General features: G+C 43.3%; 2 protein-coding genes across 3 annotated transcripts; one reads left to right on the plus strand and one right to left on the minus strand.

The window, feature by feature from the left end:
* Positions 1-463: 463 nt before the first annotated feature.
* On the minus strand, positions 464-3,920 carry arv1 (ARV1 homolog, fatty acid homeostasis modulator). The gene is made up of 5 exons (XM_060882920.1): positions 3,731-3,920; positions 2,069-2,188; positions 1,812-1,965; positions 1,151-1,372; positions 464-682 (listed from the first exon to the last, which is right to left on the minus strand). The coding sequence occupies exons 1-5, from the start codon at positions 3,869-3,871 to the stop codon at positions 549-551; spliced, it is 771 nt and encodes a 256-aa protein (XP_060738903.1). The 5' UTR covers positions 3,872-3,920; the 3' UTR covers positions 464-548.
* Positions 3,921-3,987: 67 nt separating this feature from the next.
* On the plus strand, positions 3,988-17,322 carry ttc13 (tetratricopeptide repeat domain 13). 2 transcript variants are annotated; one of them, XM_060882918.1, is made up of 23 exons: positions 3,988-4,178; positions 5,653-5,747; positions 6,131-6,206; positions 6,818-6,888; positions 6,987-7,052; positions 7,194-7,286; positions 7,939-8,055; positions 8,154-8,264; positions 8,508-8,590; positions 8,697-8,838; positions 9,546-9,720; positions 9,814-9,970; positions 10,058-10,188; positions 10,277-10,409; positions 10,947-11,039; positions 11,211-11,294; positions 11,381-11,465; positions 12,254-12,363; positions 14,726-14,861; positions 15,273-15,352; positions 15,469-15,547; positions 15,832-15,911; positions 16,531-17,322. In XM_060882918.1, the coding sequence occupies exons 1-23, from the start codon at positions 4,013-4,015 to the stop codon at positions 16,643-16,645; spliced, it is 2,478 nt and encodes an 825-aa protein (XP_060738901.1). In that variant the 5' UTR covers positions 3,988-4,012; the 3' UTR covers positions 16,646-17,322. The 2 variants fall into 2 exon arrangements, with proteins under 2 accessions (XP_060738901.1, XP_060738902.1); XM_060882919.1 differs by having other exon boundaries at positions 12,257-12,363.
* The last annotated feature ends 2,413 nt before the right edge of the window (positions 17,323-19,735 follow it).

A 19,735-nucleotide genomic window follows, 5' to 3' on the forward strand; every position in this document is an offset into this window, starting at 1 on the left:
TGGAATCAATCTCCAGAGACAGTGTTTTATTTATATATTTTTTTTTATTTTGTAAATTTATTTAAAAAAAACATTTTTTTTTAGAAACAAAACACTACAGAGGTCAGTAAGGTCAATAAAATTTACACAGGTGTTCCACAGCGTTAAGTGTAGCTATAAACAGACGTGTTGGTTTGGTTTTTCTTGTCTCGACAATTAAAAAAAAAAATAAAATTAAAAACAAATCCCAGCGTTCAGCGACGCGATCAGGTTGTGCTCATGTGTTAAACCGCATGCACAAGGTGTAGCGTATTTATGTTTATGTAGTTGTTTAGATAGATTTTTTTGGATCTGTATCAATAAACATGACTTTATAGCTTTTACTTAATAAACAGAAATCACAATCAGGGCACAAAATAGCGTTGAATTGTGTGTGTGTGTTGGGGGGGGTGCTGTTAACACAGCATTTGCATCTATTTGTTTCTCTCTCGCTCTCTCTTCTTCTCTTCCTCAAAGTGTGTGTAAGAGGAAAACAAGACGTGTTCACGTTTTTCTCGTATCCCACGCCTTCACGTGTAGAGCTCAGGCAGGAGCGCGTGTGAGCTTGGCTTCAGCGCGTGTAAAGCGTGTGAGATGCACAGTTCTACCAGCAGACCCACACACACTGCGAAGATGGAGAGACGTCTGCGGCAGTTCAGGATCACTGTCACACAAAAACATTTCAACGTTCATTACCAAAGAAACGTTAAAATCCAATTACAGGACAACGAGCAAACAGGATGACGTGAACATACGTAAATATGTAATAAAAGATTGTGTATTTATATTATTTGGGAAAATAATTAAAATATTTAATTTGATCAATTATTCATTAACAATTCATTCATGTTATTAAGTTAAATAAACAAAAAAAATTAATTGGAGTAGAATAATGTAAAAAAAAATCTTTTTTTTAAAGGAAAAAATAAATATGTAAAAAATAAATATTAATTAAATATTCAAAAAATGAAAAATATTCAAATTAGAAAAGGAACCTTTTAAGTTTTTTGTAACCTTTTAACAGCCATGAAACACGAAATAAAAGAAAAACGAATTGGATTTTCAATAATTTCAAATCATTTGTCAAATATTGCAGGATTTTGTGTGCGTGTGTGTGTGTATGTGCTTTTACCCCGTACGGCCTGTGCGTTAGATGTGAGCACGAACACTCGGATGAGGGTGAAGCAGAGTGGAGAGTAATCGTGCTCCCAGATGACGGTGGGAATCAGCAGCACTTTGCCATAAGAGGAGAGCAGCAGAGCCTTCAGTAGGTCAGATGTCTCTACACACACGCTGTACAGCTTCTGTACACACCATAACACTGCCAACACACCTGCACAGTACACACCCAGCTCTGACACACACACACACACACACACACTGTCATTTTTGTCAGGCTCCAAGTATGTTTTGTCTCATTCTAAATGTTTTGTCTGATTTGAATACATTCCATCTGATTCTAGTATGTTTTGTCTGATTCACGTACATGTTGTTTGAGCCTAGCAAGTTTAGTCAGATCCCAGGACATTTTGACTGATTCTTGTTGGTTTTGTATAATTCTAGTACGATTTGTCTAAGCTTAATAAGTTTTGTCTGATTCTAGTGTGTTTTGTTTGACACTACTAAGTTTTGTCTAATCCTCATACATTTTGTCTAATTCTAGAAAGTTTTGTCTGATTCCTGTTGGTTTTCTCGTGCATTTGGTCTTAGCTTAATAAGTTTCATCTGATCCTCGAACAGTCTGTCTGATCCGAATTTTGCCTCTCTTTTTTTTCACCCTAGTGTTTACGTACCGAGAGCAGCCAGAGCAAACATCCCATAAAAGTCCCATTCTTTGGTGTATCTGATGATGTCAGCAGGATCGCCGGTGACCTCTGAACTCTGGAGCCGAGACCATCTGAGATAAGCCTCACACAGCAGGCAGAAAACACACAGCTTCCAGTGGATCTGAAGAGAGGAAATATCTCAGTGCTTTAACCGTGTGACTGCACTGTATGCGTGGATCTAGAGATAACCAACAAAAAGCGCGCGTCTCGTTTGTCCGACTCACGTTGATCTGGGTGTTGAACAGAATGTGTCTGAAAGCCTGGATTTTACACAAGATGGCATCTATGAGAATGATGACAGGATCATATTCGATGTACTTATCCACAGGCTTTGCACATGATTTCTGAAAGAAAAAAAACAACAGTGAAGTGAAGTGAAGTGAAGTGACATACGGCTAAGTACGGTGACCCATACTCAGAATTTGTTCTCTGCATTTAACCCATCCAAAGTGCACACACACAGCAGTGAACACACACACACACACACCGTGAACACACACACACACACCGTGAACACACACACACACACCGTGAACACACACACACACACCGTGAACACACACACACACACACACACACACACACACACACCGTGAACACACACACACACCGTGAACACACACACACACACACACACACCGTGAACACACACACACACCGTGAACACACACACACACACCGTGAACACACACACACACCGTGAACACACACACACACACCGTGAACACACACACCGTGAACACACACACACACACACACACACACCGTGAACACACACACACACCGTGAACACACACACACACACACACCGTGAACACACACACCGTGAACACACACACACACACACACACACACCGTGAACACACACACACACCGTGAACACACACACACACACACACACACACACACACACACACACACACACACCGTGAACACACACACACACACACACACACACACACACACACACACACACACACCGTGAACACACACACACACACACACCGTGAACACACACACACACACACCGTGAACACACACACACACACACACACCGTGAACACACACACACACACAGTGAACACACACACAGTGAACACACACACACACACACAGTGAACACACACACACACACACACACTGAACACACACACACAGTGAACACACACACACACACCGAACACACACACACACACACACACACCGTGAACACACACACACACACACACACACACACACACCGTGAACACACACACACACACACACCGTGAACACACACACACACACACAGTGAACACACACACACACACACACACACACCGTGAACACACACACACACACACACACACACCGTGAACACACACACACACACACACACCGTGAACACACACATACTTGTGCCTTGCTCAAGGGCACCTCAGTCGTGGCCGGCCCGAGACTCGAACCCACAACCTTAGGGTTAGGAGTCAAACTCTCTAACCATTAGGCCACAACTTCCCAAGGACCAATCACAGCATGTGTTTCAGCACTGCTCACAAAAGGACCAATCACAAATCACCAGAGCTTTCCCCTAACAACCAATCACTGATCACAATTCTGATTAAACCCCAATTCTTGTTCCTACTTCATGTTGACATACAAACGAACATAACAATCAATATGCAAATCAGTCTGATGTCACGTGACCCTCAGCTCTCACCTAAAAACAGGCCACGCGCACAAACATTAGACACCAAACACATCTCAGCTCTTATTCGGTGTAACTTTGTAAATATTGTGCACTACGTTATAAACTATCATCACAGCACGAGCTGTTGTTGTTATAACCCACAGCACTTAGACGAGCTGTAACGTTTCTAGCACGTTAGCATCACTCACTCACTCACACATATTGTTATTTTCACTATGCCGTTACTGTAGTCTCGGTATAACTCAGAAGCTTCCTCGTTACATTCGATGCATTTAAATCCCATTTTCTTATATGTTTTCATAGCGCTTGTCGGCTCAAGAACGACAACTTCCGGCATATTTTCTTGGATATTATCGAGTCAAAAGGTTAACACTTGGGAAATGTAGTTTCGATTCGTTACGACAGCTACACGAGAACCGAGCTAGGGAACTACATTACCCATGATGCCCCGTTCCATCACCTGCACAACGTACAGAACATGGCACCTGCTGGCAGAGCTGTAGTGCTAGCGCTCTCGTTGCTGCACTTATGCGGCTCTATCATATCCACAGAATACTTTAACACGCTCGCGTTCTTTAACGGAGAGCTTAACGAGCGCGGCTGCGGACCGTCGTCCGAGTGGGAGGAGTATTCTCCAGACTGCGGTGAGTTTACGACACGGCGTCGCCACGTCTCCTTAAGTAACGTACGTGGAGGAGTTTTCATTTCCCACCCGTATTTACACTCTAGCCACGCCCACTGCGCTAACAAACTTGGATAGATTTTTTTTATAGAATATTTATACACACACATTTATATTACAAACAAGCACGTTATAATTTTAATGAACATTTTAAAAGTAATATTTCATGAATTGTATTATATTTAATTTATTTTATATATGTTTATATTTATTTTAATTATTTTATTTTTTTTTATTACTTTTGCTATCATCATATTATGATCATAAGGTCAATAAGATATTCTAAATAAAATATCAGACTTTTAAGGCGTTTTGCACATGAACGTTTTGTATCTTTGCTATTTTTTAATTTTATGTTTAACTTGACATTCTATAGAGTGAGGGGTTTTGGCGGAATACAGGTGGGAAATCAATAAGGGTTCTTACCCGGTATGACATTTTTACTTCCGGGTTTGTTAGCAAGGTGTAAATACAAAACTTGGTTACGGAGTTGTGGGTGGAGGAGAATGAAAATAATAAATATGGCGTCTGACTTTGTTTTATTCACTTACGTTACAAATAAGTACAAATAAATGTTTGTTTATCCAAGTGATTAATTGGGTCCTGAAGATGTAGATGTTTGATTGGATTCAGGTGATGCTGAGGGGCTTTAATTTTACTGTAAACAGACACACACATATACACATACACATACACACACATACACACACACACACACAGAGCGCATGGTGTAGATGCTTGATTGGATTCAGGTGATGCTGAGGGGCTTTAATTTTACTGTAAACAGACACACACACACACACACATACACATACACATACACATACATACACACACATACACACACATATACACACACAGAGCGCATGGTGTAGATGCTTGATTGGATTCAGGTGATGCTGAGGGGCTTTAATTTTACTGTAAACAGACACACACACACATACACATACACATACACATACATACACACACACATATACACACACATACACACACACATATACACACACAGAGCGCATGGTGTAGATGCTTGATTGGATTCAGGTGATGCTGAGGGGCTTTAATACACATACACAAATACACACATTCACACACATACATACACACATAAATACACACACAGAGTGCATGGTGTAGATGCTTGATTGGATTCAGGTGATGCTGAGGGGCTTTAATACACATACACATATACACGCATTCACACACATACATATACACACATTTACATTCTCACACAGCAACAGGTGATGCTGAGGGGCTTTAATTTTACTGTACACACACACACAGAGCGCATGGTGTAGATGCTTGATTGGATTCAGGTGATGCTGAGGGGCTTTAATTTTACTGTAAACACACACACATACAAACACACACACAGATTTCCAACACTGTGCAGTCGTTTCTATTAATATGAATATGAATATGTTCTCTTTCAGATCCCAATGTTCTCCAGCTGGAGGATCCGGACTGTGAGGACAGCAGCAACGTGGCCTGTGAGTCAGTTTTCTCTCTGAACGCAGAGAAGATTCTGGTGAGCATCTGATTGTGACACTGCCTACGTTCGTACATCACAATCTTTCTATACAGTACAGTACTCACCTCATACACATTTTTTTCCCTTCCAAATCTTCATTTGTCTTGGGTGACATTTGATCCTTTAAGGTGCCAAAACATTTGCTTCATGTTTGACTCCTTATTTTTTGTGCTACTTTGAATTGGTGGCTTTTTTTTAAACTGTGTGGGTTCCAGACCGTTGTGTAGCTTTATACTGTACGTATTATATTACAGGGAGGGGTTTTAGATTACATAATGCTGGGAGGGGAAAAATGCTTCACAACTAATAAGAATTATTATTATTATTATTATTATTATTATTATTATTATTATTATTTGTGTGTGTGTTCATGCTTTCAGAGCCAGGCCAGGCTCTTTGTAGAGCAGCGCCGATTTCCATTCCCTGTTGATGACCACAACACTAACGAGGAGCTCGGTATACCATTTTCTCTCTCTCTCTGTCTCTCTCTCTCTCTCTCTCTCTCTCTCTCTGTCTTTCTCTCTCTCTTTCTCTGTCTCTCTTCCTTTCTATCCACCCCCCTCTCTCTCTGTCTCTCTCTTTCTATCCCCCCCCCTCTCTCTCTCTCTCTCTCTCTCTCTCTCTCTCTCTCTCTCTCTCTCTCTCTCTCTCTCTGTCTTTCTCTCTCTCTCTCCCTCTCTCTCTCTCTCTCTCTCTGTCTCTCTCTCTCTCTTTCTCTGTCTCTCTTCCTTTCTATCCACCCCCCTCTCTCTCTTTCTATCCCCCCCTCTCTCTCTTTCTCTCTCTCTCTCTTTCTTTCTCTCTCTCTCTCTCTCTCTCTCTCTCTCTCTCTCTCTCTCTCTCTCTCTCTCTCTCTCTCTCTCTCTCTCTCTCTCTCTCTCTCTCTCTCTGTCTCTCTCTCTCTCTTTCTCTGTCTCTCTTCCTTTCTATCCACCCCCCTCTCTCTCTGTCTCTCTATTTATATCCCCCCCCCCCCCCTCTCTCTCTCTCTCTCTCTCTCTCTCTCTCTGTGTATAACGATTAAAGTGTATGGTGTGATGTACTGATATGAGTGTGTTGGCTCTCAGCCATAGGCTACGTCCTGATCGGTAACGGTCTCTACGATGAAGCCATCAAACACTTCTCCTTGTTACTGCAGGTCCGTTCTGTTGTGTGAAACATGATGTTTGTGTAAATAGATTTCTTATTTATGAAGTAAGACAAATGAACACCATCTGATTGTTGGTTGTTGTTCAGGGCGATCCAGAGCTGGTCAGTGCCATGTACGGGAGAGGGATCGCCTACGGGAAAAAGAGCTTGCAGGTAAGACGCAGTGTCTCTGTGTGATGTTTTATAGAGATGTTTTTGTGTATAGAATGTCTAACACCCCTTTCTTACTCTCTCGCTCTCTCTCTCTCTCTCTCTCTCTCTCTCTCTCTCTCTCTCTCTCTGTCCTTTCTTTAGGACATTAAAAATGCTGACTTGGCTCTTTATGAGCTGAGCAGAGTAATCACACTGGAGCCCAACAGGCCAGAGGTTTATGAACAAAGAGCGGAGGTACACACACACACACTCACCCACACACACACACACTCACCCACACACACACTCACCCACACACAGGTCCTCATATTATAGCTCTATACAAAGCCAATATTTACTCAGAACAGGAAATTATGTTTCTGTTTATTGTTAATGATGTTTATAACGTGTTATACTGAAGTAAAACAGCCCACGCCCCGTTCTGAGGCACGCGGGCCACGGGCAGTTCACTGAGGCACACGGGCCACGGCCAGTTCACTGAAGCACGCGGGCCACGGCCAGTTCACTGAAGCACGCGGGCCACGGCCAGTTCACTGAAGCACGCGGGCCACGGCCAGTTCACTGAGGCACGCGGGCCACGGCCAGTTCACTGAAGCACGCGGGCCACGGCCAGTTCACTGAAGCACGCGGGCCACGGCCAGTTCACTGAGGCACGCGGGCCACGCCCCCTTCACTGAGGCAACGCGGGCCACGCCCCCTTCACTGAGGCAACGCGGGCCACGCCCCGTTCCCTGAGGCGCGGGAACCACGCCTTCTACTAGACACACACATATATACACACACTCACATGCCACGCTTTCTTCACTACGCACTGCACTGTGGTCCACTATATAAATACATAATATACATTTTGTGACCTGATATTCATCGTCTTATGTGTGTGTAGATTCTCTCTCCTCTCGGACGTATTAGTGAAGCTCTGAGTGACCTCACTAAAGCCATCCAGCTGCAGCCTTCAGCACGACTTTACCGCCACCGAGGAACCCTCCTCTTTATTTCAGAGGTACACACACACACACACACACACACACACACACAGTCTGTGATCATTTTACTATAACATTTAAATACATCAGTGACATGAGTGTGAGGTGTGTTCAGGATTACGTCGCTGCTATGGAGGACTTCCAGCAGTCTCTGGAGCTGAAGAGGAACCAGCCGATTGCTATGCTCTACAAAGGCCTCACCTTCTTCCACAGGGGTCTGCTTAAGGTCAACAGAACTCCTGCTTTTTATTTAACTCCTATATCTAACTCCTCCTTCCTGTTCAGATGGACACAAAAGTCCAGGGAATGAAGACAACTTAAAGGATAAGTGTGTTAAGTGCGCTGTTTTGGTTAGACAGCGTTCAGCTTAGAGGAGGAGATGGAGATATTCAGTCCAGTGGTGGAGCTCGACCTGATCCATCACTGCACGGTTTAAAAAAACATTACCATGATGTTTCTCTGCACGCAGGAGGCCATTGAGACATTTAAAGAAGCGTTGAAGTTGAAGTCAGACTTCATTGATGCGCACAAGAGCCTGGCTCAGGCATACAGGTGACACACACACACACACACACACACACACACACCTTTCTGTCAACTCACTTCACTCACTGTGCTGAGGTTAAGACTCATTGTGTGTGTGTGTGTGTGTGTGTAGGGAGCTGGGCGACTTTGACAGCGCCATGGAGAGTTTCCAGAAAGCTCTGTTGCTGAATCAGAACCATCTTCAGTCTCTGCAGCTCAGAGGGATGATGCTGTATCACCACGGCAGCCTGCAGGACGCCATCAGCAACTTCAAAGCGAGTGTCATCTCTCTCTCTCTCTCTCTCTCTCTCTCTCTCTCTCTCTCTGTCTGTCTTTCTCTCTGTTTGTCTCTCTTTCTCTCTCTCTCCCTCTCTCTCGCTCTCTCTCTCTGTCTTTCTGTTTGTCTGTCTCTCTCTCTCTCTCTCTCTCTCTCTCTCTCTCTCTCTCTCTCTCTTTCTCCCTCCCTCCCTCTCTCTCTCTCTCTCTCTCTCTCTCTCTCTCTCTCTCTCTCTCTGTCTGTCTTTCTCTCTGTTTGTCTGTCTTTCTCTCTGTCTCTCTCTCTGTCTCTCTATCTATTTAGCTGTCTGTCTGTCTGTCTGTCTCTCTCTCTTTCTCTCTCTCTCTCTCTCTCTCTCTCTCTCTCTCTCCCATCCTACACTCACTCTATTAGGCTCTATGCACATCCCATAAATCCGGGGCTGCTTGACTTGCATCAGGACCAATGTTTTCTCTCTTATTAATTAATCTAAACACAAATAAATTATATACACACATGAAATAATAACTAATACGTTATAAACCTCTCATCAGTTTCCCTCAGAGACACATTTGTAAACAGAATAGAGTGAGAACACACACGAGAAAGTTTTGTGTCTCCAGCGTTGTGTTATGGAAGAGATTTTGATTTCAGGATCTTACTGAGAAATGTAGTAGAGCCAAAGTCACTGGATCTAAACCACATGCTCGGTTGTTTATTGCGCAGAGATGCCTGCAGCTGGAGCCGTATAACGAGGTGTGTCAGTACATGAAGGGTCTGAGTCACGTGGCCATGGGACAGTTCTACGAAGGCATCAAAGCTCAGACTAAAGTCATGCTCAATGATCCACTTCTGGGCCAGAAAGCCAGCTCTGAATATCTCAAAGTCAAATACCTCAGAGGTGAGAGGCTGAAGGCTTTTGTGTCGACGTTGATTCCTCTGAGCGTCTTGTACTTCGTGTGTTCTCTGAACGTCATTCTTTTTCCCGTGTCAGAGTACTCTCGATATTTGCACTCTCACCTGGACGTCCCTGTCACGGAGTACAACGTGGATCAGGATCTTCCCGGGAACTTTAAAAACCACTGGGCTAAAAACCTGCCCTTCCTCATAGAGGACTACGAAGAGCAGCCTGGACTGCAGCCGCACATAAAGTCAGTTTGTTTTAGGTTCTCGTATACCCTTTTGCAATTGTTTTGGCACCCCTCCGCAAGCAACACTGTGTGTTTTTTACTTTTAAGGGACGTTCTGCCGCAGGATTTTGACAGTTACTCTCCGGAGGTGCAGAGGCTGATCTGTACGGCGGATCATCTGGGGTCGCTCATGCAGTACAACACGTCGGGTTTCCTGTCCAACCAGCGCGTCCACAGAGGTCGGTCCTGTCCGCCATTACGAAAAGCTTTTGCTTTCGATAACGATCACTAAACCAACTCAGAGAACATCTGTTTATCTGTGTAAAGCCATGGGTTTGGCAAGTATCGAGGTGATGCAGGCAATTCTGCGGACGTGGAGTAACTCAAAAGTGCGCGTCAGCGGCAAAACCAGGCAGCTCCAGTGGAGAGACATGTTCGACATCGCCGTTAAATGGAGGAGGTAGAACTGCTTATATTGATCCTGTTCTACAGCAGAGGTCAGATGACTTCAAGATCTTATTTTGTGTTTGTGTTTGTGTGTGTGTGTGCGTGTGTGCGTGTGTGTGTTTGTGTGCTTGTGTGTGTGCATTTGTGTGTTTGTGCGTTTGTGTGTGCGTGTGTTTGTGCGTGTGTTTGTGCGCGTGTGTGTTTGTGTGCGCGTGTGTGTTTGTGTGCACGTGTGTGTTTGTGTGCGCGTGTGTGTTTGTGTGCGCGTGTGTGTTTGTGTGCGCGTGTGTTTGTGTGCACGTGTGTGTTTGTGTGCGCGTGTGTGTTTGTGTGCGCGTGTGTGTTTGTGTGCGCGTGTGTGCATGTGTGCGCGTGTGTGTTTGTGTGCGCGTGTGTGCATGTGTGCGCGTGTGCGCACGTGTGTGTGTGTGTGTTTGTGCGCGTGTGTGCATGTGTGTGTGTGTGCACGTGTGCACACCTGTGTGTGTGTGTGCGCGTGTGTGCGCGCGTGTGTACGTTTGTGTGTGTGTATGTGTGTGTGTGTGTGTAGGATTGCTGATCCAGATCAACCTGTTCTCTGGTTGGATCAGATGCCAGAACGGAGCCTGAGCAGAGGATTTAATAACCACATCAACCTAATCAGGTGCTACAACACCAGCACACTAGTTCTGTTTAATACTGAACCATCAATATATTTTATTTTCATCAAAGAAAAACAAGAGGGAGTAAAAGTAACGGTCTCCATAAACGATCTAGTTAATGTTTAAGTAGTGAAAGTGGTTTGTAACTCGGTCTCGTGCTGTCGGTTGTTCAGGGGTCAGATCATCAACATCAGATACATGGAGTACTTTGGCACCATCCTGGACTTCATCAAAGACAGAATATTGGTGTATCACGGGTAAGCGGCTGCCGTTTCAGCCTGGTGATGATCTGATGATGAACCAGGTTTCTGTTGTTCGCTCACCGCAGACTCCATTGTTCCAGAGCGTATAATCCACGAGGAGTGCAGGAGGTGAAACAGGCTCTGGAGAACGTCAACAAAGTGGAGGATCTGCTGCCTATAATGAAGGTAACAGCATCAGCCATGTTCCTTTACAATCGCGTACAGTGTCACGTTTTTGTTATATATTACATTTTTTTATATATTATATATATTTGTTTTTAAGTGAGCAAGTTTTTCCTTTTAAAACCTTTAATTTTGTTTGAATTTTACATATTTTTAATATTTAATATTTAAATGTTTTTCTTCTTTTAAAGAATAAACTAGCCGATTTTTTTGTGCACGTTAAATTTTTTTCATTAAAAAAGTTCATCAACCAGAATTTTCTCAATTCCAGATATTTCTTAATTTATTGATTTATTTAAATTTATTTTTATTTTTATTTTTTAAATCTCTCAAGACTTCTTATCCATTAAGTCCAAAATTCTTTAATTATTTTTATTTATATATAAATCATTTGCATTATTACAGGTTGCTCAGTTGTTTTGATGTTATATTTTAAAACGGTATAAAACAATAGGTCAAAATGAAGACCAAAAAAAGACCTGTCTGTATTTACGTCTGTATTTATCTTTGTCTATTTTTGTGTTTAGTCTTGATTGACATCTCAGTTAATCACACGTGACCTCAATAACACGGTCATTATGGCATCTGAATTTTACATCTAAAATGTCCTTTAATCCCTTTATAGGGTTTCTTTCGAAGAAAAATAATATAAAAAATCTTTTCCTCCAAGAACCCTGCGTTCACCCGGAACGATGACATGGCCAGATCTGCCAGCCTGAAATGTCACATCTCTAACACTGTGTGTGTGTGTGTGTGTGTGTGTGTGTGTGTGTGTGTGTGTGTCTCTAAAGCAGTTTAACAGTAAAACGAGAGACGGCTTCACGGTGAACTCGAAGGTCCCGAGTATAAAGGATCCTGGCACGGAGTACGACGGCTTCACCATAACCATCACCGGAGACCGGTCTGTCACCATGCCTTCCTGACCTTTAACCTTCCACGCTTAACCTTAACCTAAGTCTCCACATGTTTTGGGTAAAAATAGAAATAATCTCCTCCATCACCAAAGCGCAGATCAGCCTGAATGTGGACGTATCAGTTTATTTCTTTATTTTCAGTACATTTGTTCTGTCACTTTCAAAAGTTCCCTATAAGGTATAAGAAGGTGGATGTAAGAGCACCAGACGGTACGGGAGTAAGGGCACCAGACGGTACGGGAGTAAGGGCACCAGACGGTACGGGAGTAAGGGCACCAGACAGTACGGGAGTAAGGGCACCAGACGGTACGGGAGTAAGGGCACCAGACGGTACACGAGTAAGGGCACCAGACGGTACGGGAGTAAGGGCACCAGACGGTACGGGAGTAAGGGCACCAGACTGTACGCGAGTAAGGGCACCAGACGGTACGGGAGTAAGGGCACCAGACGGTACGGGAGTAAGGGCACCAGACTGTACGCGAGTAAGGGCACCAGACGGTACGCGAGTAAGGGCACCAGACGGTACGCGAGTAAGGGCACCAGACGGTACGCGAGTAAGGGCACCAGACGGTACGCGAGTAAGGGCACCAGACGGTACGCGAGTAAGCTCACCAGACGGTACGCGAGTAAGCTCACCAGACGGTACGCGAGTAAGCTCACCAGACGGTACGCGAGTAAGCTCACCAGACGGTACGCGAGTAAGCTCACCAGACGGTACGCGAGTTAGGGCACCAGACGGTACGCGAGTAAGGGCACCAGACGGTACGCGAGTAAGGGCACCAGACGGTACGCGAGTAAGGGCACCAGACGGTACGCGAGTAAGGGCACCAGACGGTACGCGAGTAAGGGCACCAGACGGTACGCGAGTAAGGGCACCAGACGGCACTAGACAGTACACTAAGGGCACCTGACGGTACACGAGTAAGGGCACTAGACGGCACTAGACGGTACGCGAGTAAGGGCACCTGACAGTATGCGAGTAAGGGCACTAGATGGCACTAGACGGTACACGAGTAAGGGCACCTGACGGTACGTGAGTAAGGGCACTAGACGGCACTAGACGGTACGCGAGTAAGGGCACCTGACGGTACGCGAGTAAGGGCACTAGATGGCACCTGACGGTACGCGAGTAAGGGCACTTGACGGTACACGAGTAAGGGCACCAGACGGTACGCGAGTAAGGGCACCAGACGGCACTAGACAGTACACTAAGGGCACCTGACGGTACGCGAGTAAGGGCACTAGACGGCACTAGACGGTACGCGAGTAAGGGCACTAGATGGCACCTGACGGTACGCGAGTAAGGGCACTTGACGGTACACGAGTAAGGGCACCAGACGGTACGCGAGTAAGGGCACCAGACGGCACTAGACAGTACACTAAGGGCACCTGACGGTAAGCGAGTAAGGGCACTAGACGGCACTAGACGGTACGCGAGTAAGGGCACCTGGCGGTATGCGAGTAAGGGCACTAGATGTCACTAGACGGTACGGGAGTAAGGGCACCAGACGGTACGCGAGTAAGGGCACCAGACGGCACTAGACAGTACACTAAGGGCACCTGACAGTACACGAGTAAGGGCACTAGACGGCACTAGACGGTACGCGAGTAAGGGCACCTGACGGTATGCGAGTAAGGGCACTAGATGGCACTAGACGGTACACGAGTAAGGGCACCTGACGGTACGTGAGTAAGGGCACTAGACGGCACTAGACGGTATGCGAGTAAGGGCACCTGACGGTACGCGAGTAAGGGCACTAGATGGCACCTGACGGTACACGAGCTTTTTATTGGCTTCGGGCCACTGATGTAAATCCAGGAGACTTTTGTTATTATTGTTATTGAATTTGTTATTATAATCGGGTTACTTGTCCTGACTGTGTGTTTCCAAAACACTTCCATCTGTAGGAGTAGTGTGTGGGTGGGGTGGGTGAGTGCTGGGGGGGGTTGTTTTCCAAACTATATGTCAATGTCTCATTGTCACAAAATCACACACACTGTAGTTGATGCCTGATTGTGATTGATTCAATGTTTTCTTCATGTCGTCATTACGGATTATAAAAATATAATCAGCTCACACACTAAGCAAGGCTTGATTGGGGTGTGTGTGTAAATGTGGTGGTTTTGGTTTAATAGCAGGGAGAGGAGTGTGTGTGTGTGTGTGTGTGTGTGTGTGTGTGTGTGTGTGTGTGTGTGTGTGTGTGTGTGTGGGTGTGGATAATGAGCTTGTGCATGTTTTTGTTTATTTACATGGAGATATGAAGTAATAAATTGATGTTTTAATGATGCTTCTGAGTGGGAGTAAAATAAATGATGTGTGTGTGTGTGTGTGTGTGTGTGTGTGTCCAGTGTGGGAAACATGCTATTTTCAGTGGAGACTCAGACCACAGAGGACAGGACACAGCAGTACCAGTTGGAGATCGAGGCTCTTTATAAAGACCTGACTGCTAAAGGCAAAGCACTCATGCTGTCCTCTGAGCTAGGGGTGTGTTTTTTCTCTCTCTCTCTCTCTCTCTCTCTCTCTCTCTCTCTCTGTCTCTCTCTCTCTCTCTCTCTCTCTCTCTCTGTCTCTCACTCTGTCTCTCTGTCTCTCTCTCACTCTGTCTCTCTCTCTCTCTCTCTCTGTCTCTCGCTTTGTTTCTCTCTGTCTCTCTCTGTCTGTCTCTCTCTCTTTCTCTGTCTATCTCTCTCTCTGTCTATCTTTCTAGATCTGGCTAGAGAGAGGTCACATGACTTTGCTGTAATTTAAAATGAATTATATTCATTGAGTTAATATTAAGTCTGGATTCGCTGTTTATCTTCAATTCTCTCTCTCTCTCTCTCTCTCTCTCTCTCTCTCTCTCTCTCTCTCTCTCTCTCTCTCTCTCTTTCTTTCTCTCTCTCTCTGTTTGTGTAGGATTCAGATGCAGTTTGTAACCTCGTTCTCTCTCTGGTGTATTATTTCTGTAACCTCATGCCCCTATCCCGAGGCTCCAGGTATAGACGTGTTGAACAGAACTGAATATTTTATCAGAAAAGGTTTGATTCGCATTTAGATGGTTTATGGCTGTGTGTGTGTGTGTGTGTGTGTGTGTGTGTGTGTGTGTGTGTAGCATTGTGGCCTACTCTGTGGTGATGGGAGCTCTGATGGCGAGCGGGAAAGAAGTCGTAGGCAGAATTCCATCTGGGAAGGTAAAGGCGAGATTTTATTATTATTACTGCAGTTGTATCTGAGCAGAACCTCACGAGCTCAAACACAAGTCTTCTGTAAATTGTGTCAGGTCGTTGAGAACATATAAAAGCTCTCTGTCTGTAGTAAATGGGTTCTTAACAATATAATAACAATATAATAATGATATTGAAACAATAAATTAGTGTCGTCATTCACAGTCATTCACAATAAATTAGTGACGTCATTCACAGTTATACAGCCAGAAGCACAGAACGTCAGGACTTTGTGTTTGTTTATTAAACAGCTGGTGGATTTTGAAGCCATGACCACGCCGAGCCCCGATCGCTTCACTAAAACAACCAAAAGCTGGATGAACTTAAAAAGGTGAACGATTCTGTTTATGAACTTTTTTATTGATGATTGTTTTGTAACTAATTTGTAAATTTATTTATTTATTTATTTATTTATTTATTTATAAATCGTTCGCGGCACTGATGCAGCGTCGCACGCAGCCGAGACTCTTGATAGTAGATCTAGTTGAAAACAAAGACTGGAATAATATCTTTGTACGTCTCATACACAAACCACTGCTTGGATTAATCCCAAAACCATTCTATACAACGTCTAATAATAGGATTTCTTTTCTTTTCTTTTCTTTTTTTTTTTTAATGTAAGTCAAATCATTTGATTCACTGAGTCGACTTATTCAAATCCCAAATGAATCACTGATCAGATTTTATCTTCTAATGGCTGTAATAGTTTCAGAGGATTTTATTCTCACTCTCTCACTCATCTTCTACCGCTTATCCGAACTACCTCGGGTCACAGGGAGCCTGTGCCTATCTCAGGCGTCATCGGGCATCAAGGCAGGATACACCCTGGACACCCACACACTCTCATTCACTCACACACTACGGACAATAGCGGACAAAACCCTCCCACAGCTGATTTCTCCTTTTTGTTTTTTTTTTAATCTTTGTCTTTTTCTGTCTCCTCCACACAGCCTGCCCAGTTGGTACCAGAACCTTCCATCTGTATCCGAAACGTTCCAGTTCGCCAGAACAATGATCGAGGTCCTGAACACCGACTCGTCTTCACACTGTCCCAAAAGATCTTAAAAAGGCCGTCTTGGTCCTTTCTGCTCCTTCTCTCGTTTCTCTCCTCAGTCTTCCATGATAAAGATCTGTATCAGAGTCTTAATGAACCCCTGAAAAATGTTTTAATGAGTTTATTGGATACAACAAAGCACACTTAACTAATCTTATTTAGATTCCTATATTTTAAATTTGTGACTATTGTTTTATTTTTTTGTTTGTTTTTTTTTTTTCTTCCCTTGTGTGAGCACATCAACCTCACCTTTATAAAAGGGCTCAATTAGTAGCTAATGATTAAAAACTGTGCAGGTTCATCAAACTACTCGATTTATAATAAGAGATTGAAGTGAAGTTTTGGTTGTTGTTTACTTTTTCTTGTTTGGATGTTCAAGCGACGCTCGACGAAGACATCCTCATCATCGACACTCGTATTACTGTGAACATGAAGGAAGAACGTATTCGTTGATACAAGTGCAGCTCGTTCCCTGTAATTAAGTCCCAAAAGTTTGGGTTTACTTCATAAAATGTTTTTATCCACTTTTAAGTTTGAATTATGTTCTTTTTCATATCAGTGTCTTCGTGTACTGATTTAAAGAACGGGGCTTTTGAAAACATCTTAGTATACAGGAATTAAACTTGAAGTATTGCTATGTGAGGATTCTAGACGGTGGAAATGAATAAAAGTTTTGAGTTTATGCAAATCTGCCTTGATTTATTTATTTACTTATTTTTTACTCACCGATCAGTATGATCAGTATCGGTTTTAAAGGTGTAACATTTAGACTAATCCAAAAAACATCCTTTAGAAGGTCAAATAAGAATTTTTTTTTTTTTTTTTTTAATAAATCAGATCATTTGACTCACCGATCAGAGTCAATTTATTCGAATCCCAAATGACTCACTGATCAGTGATTCGGTTTTGAGCTTCTAATGGCCGGTACTCGGTCACGTTACAAAATACAATGTGCGTCGACTCTTTAGAAGAGTCGAGTCGAGATCAAACGACACAGTGCTCTGTGCTTGAAAGTGAATGTTGGAGAGTGGATTGTTTTTTTTTTTGTTTTTTGTTTTTTTTTTATATAATGTGTTTGCAATTTTCCACCAACACAAAACCAAGAAGATATTTAAAACATGCTTCGGAAAAATCACAGCAGCTGAAATGTGTGTTGTTATTTTTATCATAATTCCAGTGATTTCATCTTGACCTCACTGTCCTTCCATTTATTTATTTATTGTTTCCATAGTTTGCAGAGTTCCTAAGCAAAGCCAAATATTTATAAGGAATTTCTTCTTTGTCCTCTGAAGAATTCAACTGCCAAGAAACCTTCGCTTCCTTATTCGTCTCTCACTTGGTGTTCAGTGTAGCCTTTTGTTTTGTGCTCATTAGGCTGACATTTTCATCCACCACAACATGATACATTGGAGCAGTTTCACCTTTAGATCACCTTTAGATTAGTAACCCAAAGACTTTCTCTTTTCCTTTCTGGTGGCCCCACTGGTGGACAGGCTGCTGGTTCGATTGCCTGGTTATACTGTAGGAAATAATCGGTGTAGCTGAACTGAAATGGATTAACGAACTGTTTTGTTCTTTTTACATGCCATAATAAACAAAGGTCTATGTTTATGTTTAAATGTTAAAGGTGGGGTCTCCGTTGTTTGAAAGCCAATGTTGACATTTGAAATCACCAAAACAAACACGCCCCTAACCCAAATGGGTCCCACCCCTGTATTGATAGCTCCGCCCACACATACATACGTAACCCAGGCAAATAATAAAAAGAAATGTGTCTTTATCATAGCTGAAGTGAAGAACAATACGATTGCAGATAAACAAACAAGCAAAAATGACACACAAGCATAATCATGTAAAGGACAAAGGCATATATTAGTTCTGTGTAACAAAACAAAACCAACGTTACTCACCTATCGAGAAGGAAAAAAGCCCCTCGGCGTCTTAAGTAAAGTTGGTCACATATTCACAGATTGGAGTTTCCCGAGTCAATAACTCCTGAGCTAAAAGCTGTTACTACACAAAACACGGTTGTAGCTGCGTCTCTACATTACTACGATAGAAAAGAGGTGTTATTTGTGTAGTAACAGCGTTTAGCTCAGGAGTTATTGACTCAGGAAACTCCAATCTGTGAATATGTGCCAACTTCCTGCTCCTTCAGTTCTCTCCAGCGCTGGAAAGCTGATCCTATATTAACACGTCCTACTTCTTACCTTATCGTAAGACTTTCTTCACTTTCTTTCTTTGTTTTTATCCTCCATGTCAACGTTAAAACCAGTTTCTGCTAATGTCACACATGCGCACTGAACACTCTCTCCGCCCATATTGACAAGACACGCCCCTTTCTGCTCACTGGCTACACGTTAGTTTTGTTTTTGTTTTGTTTGTCGGCCCGACGCAGTTTTCTGAAGCATTTCTCAAACAACGGAGACCCCACCTGAAATTACAGCAGCTATAAATATTAGTTCCGTCACCTTTCTTTAATGATGTTCTCTAATGTTCTCATTCTCTTCCACTGGAGACTGAAGCCCTAACACTCATCTGTTCAGGTGTATAAAAATGAGAGGAACACATGTTTATTATAGGTCTGTGTTTAAATAACGACTAGGATATTATAAATTCATTAAGCTTACACTGATAGTATTGTTGTTATACAAACACCTTCTTATCAATTAGATTAGAAAGAAATCCAACAGCGTCATGGTTTCATTTCATTTACATTTCCAGCATTTAACAGACACCCTTGTACAGAGCGACTTTCATTTTTATCTCAATTTTTTATACGACTGAGCAATTCAGGGTTAAGGGCCTTGCTCAGGGGCCCAGTTTTCATCAGTTATCAGAATCGAGTATGTCCGAGATTTCTATCTTACCCTTATGTCTCATTATAATCTAGGAAATAATTCCTCAAGTCCTGCCGTTTATCATGTTGAAACAAGGTTCGAGTTCCAGACAAACACACATGGTTGTTATGACAGCAGCGGCTCCGGAGATGTTATCGATTACGTTTTAGCCTCGCCGTTGTTTATATCGTGGAGGAATATTACTCAGGGTAGTGGAATGAGACACGATAATCCCTGATTCCGATGAAACATTGCTCAACG

The sequence above is a fragment of the Tachysurus vachellii genome, chromosome 12, assembly GCF_030014155.1.
Source record: "Tachysurus vachellii isolate PV-2020 chromosome 12, HZAU_Pvac_v1, whole genome shotgun sequence".
Classification (NCBI taxonomy): Eukaryota; Metazoa; Chordata; class Actinopteri; order Siluriformes; family Bagridae; genus Tachysurus; species Tachysurus vachellii.

What these genes read in the sequence shown, in the direction of transcription:
- arv1 (XM_060882920.1), bottom strand. Translation starts at nt 3,871, where the DNA reads ATGCCGGAAGTTGTCGTTCTTGAGCCGACAAGCGCTATGAAAACATAT. An exon ending in TAGTGAAAATAACAATATGT is followed by an intron (nt 2,189 to 3,730) that starts GTGAGTGAGTGA and finishes TTTTTCTTTCAG; the next exon opens with AAATCATGTGCAAAGCCTGT. An exon ending in TGTTCAACACCCAGATCAAC is followed by an intron (nt 1,966 to 2,068) that starts GTGAGTCGGACA and finishes TCCTCTCTTCAG; the next exon opens with ATCCACTGGAAGCTGTGTGT.
- ttc13 (XM_060882918.1), top strand. Translation starts at nt 4,013, where the DNA reads ATGGCACCTGCTGGCAGAGCTGTAGTGCTAGCGCTCTCGTTGCTGCAC. An exon ending in CAACACTAACGAGGAGCTCG is followed by an intron (nt 6,207 to 6,817) that starts GTATACCATTTT and finishes GTTGGCTCTCAG; the next exon opens with CCATAGGCTACGTCCTGATC. An exon ending in TCCACAGGGGTCTGCTTAAG is followed by an intron (nt 8,265 to 8,507) that starts GTCAACAGAACT and finishes CTCTGCACGCAG; the next exon opens with GAGGCCATTGAGACATTTAA.